This window comes from Schistocerca nitens, chromosome 12, assembly GCF_023898315.1.
Source record: "Schistocerca nitens isolate TAMUIC-IGC-003100 chromosome 12, iqSchNite1.1, whole genome shotgun sequence".
Classification (NCBI taxonomy): domain Eukaryota; kingdom Metazoa; phylum Arthropoda; class Insecta; order Orthoptera; family Acrididae; genus Schistocerca; species Schistocerca nitens.
In genome coordinates, this window is record NC_064625.1 from 41,997,761 (window position 1) to 42,011,019 (window position 13,259).

A 13,259-nucleotide genomic window follows, 5' to 3' on the forward strand; every position below is an offset into this window, starting at 1 on the left:
ACTACTTCCTTTCTTGGGTGTTGATGTGATTTGTACAACTTTCCAGTGCCGATCTTTCAATAAGCAAGAATTTCTTTATGATTGCGAAGCATGGAGCTATTGTATCAGCATACTGTGCAAGGAACCTGACTGGTATACCTTCTGGACTGGAGGGCTTGCCTTTATTATGTGTTTTAAGTTGCTTCACTACATCACAGATACTTACTTGTAAGTTACTCATGTTGGCAGTTGTTCTCCATTCGAATTCTGGAATATTTACTTAGTCTTCTTTTGTGACGGAATTTTGGGAAACTGTGTTTAGTAACTCTGCTGTAGCGGCACTGTCGCCATTGTTATCGTACAATGAAGGTATTGATTTTGTCTTTCCGCTGGTGTGCTTTACATATAACCAGAATGCCTTTGGGTTTTCTGCCATGTTTCAAGAGAGTTTTGTTGTGGAAACTGTTAAAAGCATCCCTCATTGAAGTTTGTGCTAATTTTTGAGCTTCTGTAAAACTATGTGTTCTTTTAAATTTGGCATGCTTTTTTCATTGCTTCTACAACAGTGTTCTGACCTGTTACGTGTACCATGGGGATTCAATACCATCTCTTATTAATTCATTTGGTATACATCTCTCAGTTGCCTTTGATACTATTTCTTTGAATTTAAACCGCATCTGTTCTGTGCTTACGTAGTCGGAATGGAAGGAATGGAGACTCTCTCTTAGGAATGTGTCAAGCAAATTTTTATCTGATTCTTTAAATAGATGCATTTATTTTTGGTGGGATTAGATGTTACAGTATTTAGTCGTCCTACAACAACCTTGTGGTCACTGATCCGTGTATCTGTCATGATGCTCCCTATTTGACGAGGATTACTTGTTGCTAAGAGGTCAAGTGTGTTTTCACAACCATCTACATTTCAAATGGGTTCCTAAACTAATTGTCCAAAATAATTTTCTGAGAAAGCATTCAGTACCAATTCAGACGACATTTTATACTTACCACTGAATTCAAACATGTATTTTCACCAACATATCGAGGGTACTTTGAATTTGCCAGCATTTGAAATGAGGCTCAGGTTTTTTTCTGAACTGTTCAGCAACTGTATCATCTGAGTTGGGGGATCGGTAAAAGGAACTAATTATTAAATTGTTCAGGTTGCCAAGTGTAACCTCTATCCATAACAACTCACAGGAACTGCTTGCTTCAATTTCAATCTAAGGTAAAATACTGACAGCAATAAAAACTCCACTACCAACTGTATTTAATGTATCCTTTCTAAACACATTTAAATCCTTTGTAAAAGTTTTGGCTGTATTTATTTCCAGCTTTAGCCACTTTGCATACCTGTGATTGAGATTAAGTACTTCCTGTTAGCACCTGGAGCTCTGGTTCTTTCCTGACACAGCTGTGACAGTTTACAATTACAACATTGATCGCTGCTGCACCTACCCTCTCCTTGTGCTCGCCCTGCACTCTTTGAAACTGAAGCCCTTTCAGCACTTTCTGTAGAACTTCTAACCTAAACATGTATAAGTGAAGGCTCTGGAGAGATTCTTCAATCCCAATGTATCACTCCTGTAGGGGCTGTAGAGGTGTAATTAGACTAATTAGAGGATGTGTGGAAGTATTTAATCAGTCACTCTACCTGCGCTGCATACCAGATTGTAACAGGAAGAAACCCCCGTGTCTGATACTGTGATAAGTGTCCTGTGCCATGAACTTTAGTGTCTTGCAATGTATGTGGATCAAATATACTACCTAAAAAGATCTGGCCATTTTTAAAATTCATGCAGAATCATTGTTACTTAGCACAGGTTAAAATAAAGCTTTTTCTGTTGGTTTAAATTAAATTAATTTTATTTCTGTTTCAGAGTGGAGTGGAATACATTGTCAGCCCAGCAGGATCTGCAAATGATGCTGAAGTCATCAAAGCATGTGATGAGCGCAAAATCACTCTTGTACACACCAACCTGCGTTTGTTCCACCACTAAACTGCTGTTATCTGAACTTTATAATCAAACTGAGTATCAGCATGCAAACAGTAGACACATGCAAAAGTTAGTCTCACACGCTCGATAGTTGTAATATGATCCACTGTCACAACTATCTTTTCCCTGTGAATTGTCATCTCATTGTTTTTAAATGTGGTCACTAAAGCAGTTTGTTCCTTCTGCTTGTTAGTTTTTACCACATGAAATGTGCACTTCTGCAGAAATCTTCTAGCACAGGCTACGAGCTTAGATCCTTCACTATGTCATAAAAACCAGAGTTCCTTGCACAAACAGTTGGGTCCAACACACAACTTGACTGTGTGTCAACAGCTTTCCATCCACTGCTACACATCGACCATAACAGGCCTTATGGATCCTATAGAGGAACATTGTAGGTGTCCATCTGCCTTGGAACTATCCATACACTTATATTAAGCATGATGGCCCACAATGTTATTAGTTTCGACACCTTACCACATGCAAACTTGAGGTGTTCTGTACCAGTAAGGATGCAATATTTAGAATTATTGCATCCATGCTGTTAACAGAGCACCTGAAGTTTGAATACGATAGGTATTCAACACTACTAGCATAGTAGCCCATTGGGCCCAATACTGGTGTATTGGTAGTTCTAATGTCTGCAGAAGGCAGATGGGTACCTACAGTGAAGGACGTAAGCTCGTAGCTTGCACTAAAGGCTTTCTGCGTATGTGCAATTTCATGTGGTAAAAACTAACAAGCAAAAGGAACAAACCACTTTCGTTATTGCACATACAACAGAAATAGTGAAATGACAATTCAGGGCAAAAAGGCGTAGAACACTTACTTAAATTTTGACTATCATCAATAATGTGTCTGCAACCATAAGTGGATACGGAATAATTTTGTTGTGATCAACAACATACACCTGGAAAAATTAATTTTAAAGTTAGTACAGAAAATAAACACATTTGAGTAGTATGCTACATTTACACTATCGAAAACTGAAACACTTAATTGCAACATAATTATGCTGAAACTGAAAGAACTGATGAAATGAAAAAAAAGAGATATGTCCCCTCTTAAACAACATAATTTATTATTCCCGAGTTCCAGTAGTTATCTACACTGCTTACATATTGCCAAAGCAGACAGTGACATTTTTATCAATGATTTTAAAATCTAAAACCAGATGCTGCTAGTAGACCGAAAAGGTGCTGGAACTTGCAAGGAACAAAGTGTCACTGAGCTGCCACTATAGCAAATACACTGCCAAACCTTTTACCTGTTCTGATGTTGGAATTCATACCACACCACTTCTGTTTAGTGTAGCGCTTAGCTTCTGTTTAGTCTTCAACAGTTGCTAATATGTCATACGAAAACATTCCATGACATCCAAGAACAAAAATGGTGTATGTAGACCTTAGTACATATTAGATCTGAGTTAATTATACAATGAATTGAAGGTACATTCCTAGCTGAATCATGCCTGCAGAAATAGAATCTCTTGTTCTAAAACTGTTTGTGATGCAGCATGTGCAATTTGCTCATTTTTGTAAGACTGTTAATGTTCTCATTTCTGCTATGTTTGTTGCGGTCAGTATATGGCTTTGTAGATACTGATGAGTTTGATTAGAAGTTTCCTGTATTCTGTGCCATTTTTATACTCATGAAATTTTTATAATTATGAGGATATTTTTCAAAAACATAATGCAGCTTTTTTACTGTATGGATATTTTTGTAATAAAGCATTTACTCATTGTTAAAGTCTGTAATGTTTTGATGTTAACTATTGTCTGGAAAATTAATATTGTAATGTTAGTTTTTTTTATTGAAAATATATAGTTTGATATGAATGGCAATAATTGTGCTGGGTTTAATTCGTATGAATTATCTATTGAGGTAGCTATAGTATAATTAGGTACTTAAAAAAGTCTACCTACAAAGAGGTAGCAGGAAAACACACATAAAGGGTATCACAGTTTGCAAGCATTCAAAGTCAGTGGCTTCTGGCAGAAGTGTTGAAGGGGAAGGAAGAATGGTGAAGGAAAAGGATTGGTGAGGTTTAGGAAAAGGGGTAGTGTTCGGAAAGATCACCCAGAACTCAGGGTCAGGTGAGACTTACCAGATAGGGTGAGATGGAAAGAGTGAATGTTGGGGAATGCACCGGATGAGATTTGAAACCTGCGAGCTTAAAGATGGAAGATAGGGTAATACAGAAGACAGTGATTGCTGCTGGAATATCATGCATGAGTTAATAAGAGCAAAAAGCTAAGTGCATTGTGTGTGATAGTGGTTGGAAAGGGAATTGAAGAAAGGAATTGTTACTGTGAAGAAATGCTGAGACATAAGAAATTGACATAAATTGAGGCCAGATAGGTGGTGAGAACCGAGGAAATGTTGTAGTGTCAGTTCTGAGAAACTGGTGTCCAGGAGAAGGGTCCAGATTGCATGTGTGGTGAAACAGACACCAAGATCTTGACTGTCATGTTGTAGAGCATGCTCTGCAATAGGGTGTTATGTGTGGGCAGTATACACCTTCTGTCTGTGCTCATTCATCCTAACTGATAACTTGGTGGTAGTCGTGCTGATGGAAAAGATCGAACATTGTTCACATTACAGCTGTGTTGTTTCACAAGTGGCTCTCCCTTTGACAGTACATGTTTTGCCAGTTACAGGGCTGGTATAGTTTGTGATGATAAGATGCATGGGTCAAGTCTTGCAGTGGGGACGGTTACAGTGGTAGGAGCCATAGGGTAGGGAGATGGGTGCAGGAGCAGCGTAGGGTCTGACAAGGATTTAAGAATTTTTAACGTTGTGCAGCCCCGTCAGCAACTGTGATGATTGAGCATGTAACACGTAAGCCTCAGTTGCAAATAGAAACCAAACTTTACCCTGGTTTCAGCCAAAATAATTTGGCCCTCTTCAAAGCAAGTGACTCTAAACTACTGCATGCCAAAGTTTTGCTATGTCAAGTATAAAACTGTAGCACCGTAGTAACTAGTCATAATGTATTTGCAGCTGAGGCTGGTGTGTTAAATGTTCTGACAAGGATATTGCGGAGATTTGGAGGGTGACAAAAGCTATTCTAGGTGTGGTAGTTGAAATCCCATGACAGAATGGATGTCGTTTAAGAGCATGATTTTAGGAAGTTGTAGCCTTGTCGAGGTAGCTTATTAATACATTCAAGACCTGGATAAAACTGAGTGACAAGACGTGTACTCCTGAGTTGTTTTTTGGAGGGATCAGCAGTACCAGTATCAGCTGTGATGGTCTGGAATGTCTGATTTTGAACTAGGCTGAGGGGGTAATTATGTCCAGTGAATGCTGAAGTGAGAATGGTGCTGTACTGCTTAAAGAGTCTATCTGAACAAAAACATTTGCCTCAAGTGTCAAGGCCATAGGTACGGAATGTTTGACATGGAAAGGCTGGCAACTATCAAAATGTAAGTACTGTTGTTTGTTAGTTACTTTTATGTGAACAGAAGTGTGTAGCTGATCTTTGTTGATGGTGAGATAAACATCAAGGAAAGTGGCATAATGCGAAATTTAATTGGGAGAATCTATTTAGAGATTTCAGGAATTTTAACAGGTCAGCCTCACAAGGAGTCCATATGGCAAGCATGTCATCAACATACTAAACCAAATCGGGGCTGACGGCTTAGGGATCCCAGGAAAGCCTTGTCCAAAACAACCTGTAAAAACTTTGGCATAGGAAGGAACCATCGTGGTTCCCATGGCTCTACCTCTGATCTGTTTATATGTTGGCCCTCAAAGATGTAGTAGTTGTTGGTAAGTATAATGTTAGTTAAGGTGAGCAAGAGGGATATCGTAGGTTTGTAATGGGGTGGGCACTGACTGAGGAAGTGTTCAGCAGCAGGGAGACCATGTATGTGGGGGATGTCAGTGTAGAGGGAGCTGGCATCAGTGGTGACAAGCAGGGGGTGTGGTGGGAGTGGGATGTTCAGATTTCAGACGATTTAGGAAATGGTTGGTGTCTGTGATAGAGGAGGGCAGTCTTTGTACTGTGGGTTGCAGGTGTTGATCAACTAAGGCAGATATACGTTCAGTGGGTGCTTTGAAGCCAGCAACTATGGGACAGCCATGGTGACTAAGTTTGTGTATTGTAGAAAGGAGGTAAAAGGTGGGGGTGCATGGTTTGGGTGGAATAAGAACTTCTATGGATTGAGGTGTTAGCCCTTGTGAGGGGCCTGAGATTTGGAGGAGGAGCTGCGGGCCAGTTTGGATCAGATGTTGATGTCATGTGATCAGATGGCAGATGTTGTTTGTAGAGGATGCTGATAAACAAGAGTTCCCAAGCACATTTTACTTTTCTTCCTCTTTCATTGTGTTTGTGTGCATGGGGGGGTATTGGTGCACTCACACACGCAATTGTGTACAGGCCGTTAACATAATGACTTTCAAACGCTATGGCAGTATCTTTCCAAGTTCATTCAGTGTTTAAAGGTATCAACATGAAATAAAATGTTGCTAGAGTTGTGAAAGGATCATTTCGTGATGTTTATAAAAATTCACAGTCCAGAGTACACTTACAATAGTCACTGTTCTAAATTTAGATCTCTGTGACATTATCTTATCAACAAATGCTATTAATAGTGTATCAAGATAACATACTAATGTTCAGTGCAGACTGACTTATTGAGGCAATATTTGAAAACAAATGTAGCTCATATTAGCCACTATCTAAAACTTTCAGCTGAACTAACAACAAAAATACAGTACACCCTTTGGAAACTATTCATAATAACTAAAGGAAATCCAAAGGTGATTGTTATTGGCCAGTTGTGGACTAGCCAATAACGTTTGACACCATAGTAACTTTTTCAATGTATTTTGTGGTACATTTCTACCATTTTCATGCGTTCCACCTCGACTCCACTCCTGAGCATTTTGTCAGTGGTGCACGGTACAGGGATGATTTATTGTTAGTGCCTGTGTATAAGCTCGAGTACTATCTTGTCATTTTGTGAGAATTAAAATTAAGAGTGTACATTTCAAGTTCTCCCTTTCATTTAAGATTCTAACTAAAGTACTTAGCTGAATGTGAATAACACTCTACCATACTAGGTTAGGGTCTATTTATATCGACTCGTGTATAAATATGTGAATCGGATACCACATCAAGACTTCTTCCTGCACCAGTTCCAAGGTTTCCGTCTTACATAACGTATGCTCCATGTATTATAGCTTGATAATGGATGCTTACAAGGGAACCTCCCCATCGCACCCCCCTCAGATTTAGTTATAAGTTGGCACAGGGATAGGCCATGAAAAACTGAACACAGATCAATCGAGAAAACAGGAAGAAGTTGTATGGAACTATGAAAAAAATAAGCAAAATATACAAACTGAGTAGTCCGTGTGCAAGATATGTCACATTAAGGTACCTGTTCACTGAGGAGCACCGTGGTCCCGTGGTTACCGTGAGCAGCTACGGAACGGAAGGTCCCTGGTTCAACCCTCCCTCGAGTGAAAAGTTTTAATTTTTTATTTTCAGACAATTATCAAAGTTCATGCACTCAGACATGATCAACTTTGCTCTCCAAAATTCCAGGACATGTTCAGATTTGCTTGGACACATGCAGGATTTGACGGTCTACACACGGAAAAACTTGAAAACGTTAAAAATGTTTGTTTTGACAGAGCACAGGGAAAACTGTGGGACTGTGAAACTGTTGCATTCATTTGTTGCCGTTTATGCGACAAACTCAATGTTTCCATCACTTTTTTTGGGAGTGATTATCACATCCACAAGAAAACCTAAATCGAGCAAGGTAGAAGAATCTTTTTACCCATTCGCCAAGTGTGCAAGTTAGGTGGGTCGACAACATATTCCTGTAATGTGACGCACATGCCGTCACCAGTGTCGTATAGAATATTTCAGGCGTGTTTTCCTGTGGAGGAATCGGTTGACCTATGAATTTGCGATCAAATGTTTTCGGTTCCTATTGGAGAGGCACGTCCTTTCGTCTACTAATCGCACGGTTTTGTGGTGCGGTCGCAAAACACAGACACTAAACTTATTACAGTGAACAGAGACGTCAATGAATGAACGGTCAGATCGTAACTTTGCGAAAATAAAGTAAGTAAAATTTTTGCTCGAGGGAGGACTCGAACCAAGGACCTCTCGTTTCGCAGTTGCTCACTCTAACCACGCGACCACGGCGCTCTTCGTGTTATATAGACCTAGATGTTGGATATGTTACACTTGGACTACTCAGTTTGTATATTTTGTTTATTTTTTCATAGTTCCACACAACTTCTTCCTGTTTTCTCGATTGATCTGTGTTCAGTTTTTCAAGGCCTATCCAATGTGTCAATTTATAACTAAATCTGAGGGGGGTGCGATGGGGAGGTTCCCTTGTTAGTATACTGATAACAGCAACCACATTCGTGATTTTTAAAATTTTTGATCCCATCACTAAATGTGAACAGTAAACCTCTCTCCATGGTGCACAACATATTCCTTGTAAGTTTGTCAAAATTAAAAATCAGTTTAAAAAAATATAAAATTATGAGACAGAATGTTGTGCCAGTATGTACATTCAAATTCGACGTACTTGCCATAAGAAATATTTAGAAGTAGGGGGAGGACAAAAAAAAACAGTACCTATGTAATTTTGCTACCTGAAGCCATTTAGTGCCAGTGTTCTTTAACTTTTTTTTCTAAATCTGACACTGAAGCTGGCTGACCAGCTCAATGATATTATTGCACTGATTAAATCAACCTGTGGCGAAGTAGTTGGTGAATATGGATTGGGGCTAAGAAATGAAAGAGGAAGCCGCCTGGTAGAATTTTGCACAGAGCATAACTTAATCATAGCTAACACTTGGTTCAAGAATCATGAAAGAAGGTTGCATACATGGAAGAACCCTGGAGATACTAAAAGGTTTCAGATTGATTATATAATGGTAAGACAGATTTAGGAACCAGATTTTAAATTGTAAGGCATTTTCAGGGGCAGATGTGGACTCTGACCACAATCTATTGGTTATGAACTGTAGATTAAAACTGAAGAACTTGCAAAAAGGTGGGAATTTAAGGAGATGGGACCTGGATAAACTGGAAGAACCAGAGGTTGTACAGAGTTTCAGGGAGAGTATAAGGGAACAATTGACAGGAATGGGGGAAAGAAATACAGTAGAAGAAGAATGGGTAGCTTTGAGGAATGAAATAGTGAAGGCAGCACAGGATCAAGTAGGTAAAAAGATGAGGGCTAGTAGAAATCCTTGGGTAACAGAAGATATACTGAATTTAATTGATGAAAGGAGAAAATACAAAAATGCAGCAAGTGAAGCAGGCAAAAAGGAATACAAACGTTTCAAAAATGAGATCGACAGGAAGTGCAAAATGGCTAAGCAGGGAGGGCTAGAGGACAAATGTAAGGATGTAGAGGCTTATCTCATGAGGGGTGAGATAGATACTGCCTACAGGAAAATTAGAGAGACCTTTGGAGAAAAGAGAACCACTTGCATGGATATAAAGAGCTCAGATGGAAACCCAGTTGTAAGCAAAGAAGGGAAAGCAGAAAGATGGAAGGAGTATATAGAGGGTCTATACAGGGGCGGTGTTCTTGAGGACAATATTATGGAAATGGAAGAGGAGGTAGATGAAGATGAAATGGAAGATATGATACTGCGTGAAGAGTTTGACAGAGCACTGAAAGACCTAAGTCGAAACAAGGCCCCGGGAGTAGACAACATTCCGTTAGAACTGCTGACAGCCTTGGGAGAGCCAGTCCTGACGAAACTCTACCATCTGGTGAGCAAGACGTATGAGACAGGCGAAATTCCCTCAGACTTCAAGAAAAATATAATAATTCCAATACCAAAGAAAGCAGGTGTTGACAGATGTGAAAATTACCGAACTATCAGTTTAATAAGTCACAGCTGCAAAATACTAACGCGAATTCTTTACAGACGAATGGAAAAACTGGTAGAAGCCGACCTTGGGGAAGATCAGTTCAGATTCTGTAGAAATGTTGGAACACGTGAGGCAATGCTGACCTTACAACTTATCTTAGAAGAAAGATTAAGGGAAGGCAAACCTACGTTTCTAGCATTTGTAGACTTAGAGAAAGCTTTTGACAATGTTGATTGGAATACTCTCTTTCAAATTCTGAAGGTGGCAGGGGTAAAATACAGGGAGCGAAAGGCTATTTACAATTTGTACAGAAACCAGATGGCAGTTATAAAGAGTCGAGGGGCATGAAAGGGTAGCAGTGGTTGGGAAGGGAGTGAGACAGGGTTGTAGACTGTCCCCGATGTTATTCAATCTGTATATTGAGCAAGCAGTAAAGGAAACAAACCAGTCTCAGGACTGAAGACAACAACAACAAAAATTTGTTCACATAGTCTGTTGATCCTTTTGTGCATATGAGAGACTGATATGTAATGATTCAAGTGATATTAAATGTAAATAACATAGAACACATAATGGGTGAAAGTACAGTTAATTTATAAAAACATTTGCAGGATGAATAAAAACATAGAACTGGGACCAAAAGTGGAGCAGAATGGTGAGGCATTCAAGGATTAGCATATCTTACAAAACAATAACAAGCAAACAGCAAAGTAAAAAATAGCAGCGTAGTTTCCTGTATTGTTTGCTGGAGCGAGGGAAAGGTGATGTGGACATATCCTGGGTAACTGTTGGCTGTATGAGATACCTTCAAGCACATCCCTTGAACAGTGCTGTGTTCGCAAGTATAGTGCATTGCCTCTTGTAGTTTTTGACAGAATTGTACGTGGATACTGACATGTAACGACATGTACTGTATTTCATTAGTCAAGTGACGTTTTTCCAGGCTTCAAGTGTATATTGCTGCACCCTCAGTAATGTCTTTTTTTTTCCCTGTGACATACGCTGAGAACAGGTATGTGGATGGGGCATTACCTTCTGTGCCCCACAGGGAGAAGATTGTTCTGAAAGATACAGTTACTCACCAGTTATTGTTGCCTCACACCGGACAGTAGAGAAGTTGTTGCACTGTCACCCATTTGCGCACTGTTAGAATCTGTGGCAATTGATTGCTGCCTGTGAAAGTTTTCTCTCTCAGTGGCAGTTTGCTCCGAATTGAGGTACCCATGATGCACACTCGGTATAGTGGTGTATAAAAGGCCCAGTGCTTCCTCGACTATGGGTACCGTGTGTTAAGTACCTACGACCTGGCTACAATTGAATGGCTGATATTGTAGGTGTCATCTATTCTACATTCCACCAACACATTGACACCAGTAAGAGTTACAATGACAAAACTGGCAAGAGATGCACACTCTGTAGAGCTCAGCAGCTGTATCCTGTTCAGTTTCTCCCGGCACTAAATAGTAGGCATTACAACAACAATGCACTAATTGTATCACCCAGCAAAGCAAATTATGTGCCTCGCATTGGAGGGAACACACAGGGTCACATGACTGAATTGCTATTGCACAGTGCGAACACGTTACATGTTGCTAACAAAAATAAATTTACTGATGATAAGAAGGAGAAAGCAGCGACAGATTAGACCGCAAAGGTGATGGAACTTGGAAGGAAAATGTTAAAGCTAAGTTAGTTAATGGTGTGTAAATACGAAGTTTTTACTCCAAAGAAAGTGCCACTAAGTCAGCTCAATGTATTACGTTGGTGTGAAAGTTTGTCAAGTTTTTGTTTTGCGTGTTGGTATTCCAGTTGCTATAGGTTTATTTATCAATTTTAATTTTTATTTGTAGTTCACTGTTACTATTTGAGTTTACACATTGTCGTGTTGTCATATGGAGATAGCCAGAGGAGCTGTGGGTGCTAGAAAGTCGAGTGCCATGTGGAGAAATCGGAACATCTCCCACATATTCTCCTATTGGAGCTCACTACAAAGCTGAGAGCAGTGAAGGCAGCCAGAAATGTTTGCACCATGTATGGGGATAATGCCACTGGACAGAGCGTGGCTAGATAGTGGTTTTCTTGTTTTAAGGAGGACTGTTTTGACATTAGTGACTCTGCACGTTAAGGAGACCTTTGGGGTTTGATGATGATCGTTTAAATGCATTAATCCACAATGATCCATGCCAGTGTACAAACTGCGATCATTCCACCATCGTGCAACATTCGCATGCAGCAGGAAAGGTTTAAAAATTGGGTGTATGGGTACCACATGCAATATGTGCATCTCTATTTGATCGTCTCAGTTGGCTCGTGAACAACACCGACCATTCCTATCCTGTATCATCACTGGTGATGAGAAACGGTGTCTTTATGCTGATATAAAGAAAAGAAAGGAATGGTACAGTCTACACAAAGCAGCAACTCCTACAAAGACCTGTGTGCATCCAAAAAGGAAAGATGTTATGCATCTGGTGGAGCAGCGGCAACATAGTGTACTACGAATTGCTTCCCCAAGAAGTAACCATCACTGCCGACATGTATTGTTAACAACTGATATGTTTTGCAGACGCATCCCAAGAACCACAACCAGGAAGAATGCATGAAATCTTGCTACTGCACAATAACGCCTGTCTGCATTCTGCTAGAGTGACAAAAATCACTATACGGGGCTTGGGTTGGGAGTCATTCTGCAACCATCTTATTCACCCGATATGCACCCACAGATTTTCACCTTTCCTGCTCACTATCAAACAACCTTCAAGGAACTTCCTTTAAGGATGAAAGTGTGCTCTGAACATGGCTTAATGTGTTCTTCGCGTCAAAACCGTGTGATTTCTGTAGTCGATTGATCAAAAAGTTACCCCAGCACTGGAGGCTATTGTAAAATAGTGAAGGAGAATACATTATTGATGACTAAAGTCTCTGTTTCGTGTAGCTTTGTGTTTATTAAACTTGTGGAAAAACGTAACGAACTTATGCACTAATCCTACAAGAAAACCTCTTCTTTGCTAGACCTTCAGAGCATGTGTCATATAGAACTGTAGTTCAGAGCTGCCACACAAACGCTGATGTGGGGTCTGGGAGCGGGTTAGGACAATATACTGAGTGGTGATATGGATTAATTTATTTGGACTGAAAAGTGGATTTGTACATAGTATACTGTGAGTATATGTTAGCAAAGTGACATCATCTGAAGCAGTCATCGTCAAACTGCTGCCTACAGGACGCATGCAGCCCGACTTGAGTTGTCAGCCGTGTATTACAATAATATGCATGTAGCACATAACAGCCAAATGCAAAAACATCGACTAACTTTAAGAGCTTCGTAAGAGACTAGTTTTCCTCTCAGTAATACGCGGAGACTGTAATACTTAAGATATGCGTTGCTTTGACTGACAAAGTGAATTCGGCAATCAGGT

The 13,259-nt window shown here is 39.9% G+C and overlaps 1 protein-coding gene across 6 annotated transcripts in view; it reads left to right on the plus strand.

Annotated features, from left to right (window-relative positions):
- LOC126215053 (bifunctional purine biosynthesis protein ATIC) overlaps positions 1–3,725 on the plus strand; it is a 102,504-nt gene extending 98,779 nt beyond the window's left edge. For all 6 annotated transcript variants that reach the window (XM_049941698.1, XM_049941699.1, XM_049941696.1 and 3 more), the window contains exon 11: positions 1,857–3,725. In XM_049941698.1, coding sequence (XP_049797655.1) covers positions 1,857–1,976 — 120 coding nt within the window. In that variant the 3' untranslated portion in view covers positions 1,977–3,725. The remainder of the gene's footprint in view (positions 1–1,856) is intronic.
- Positions 3,726–13,259: the final 9,534 nt, after the last annotated feature.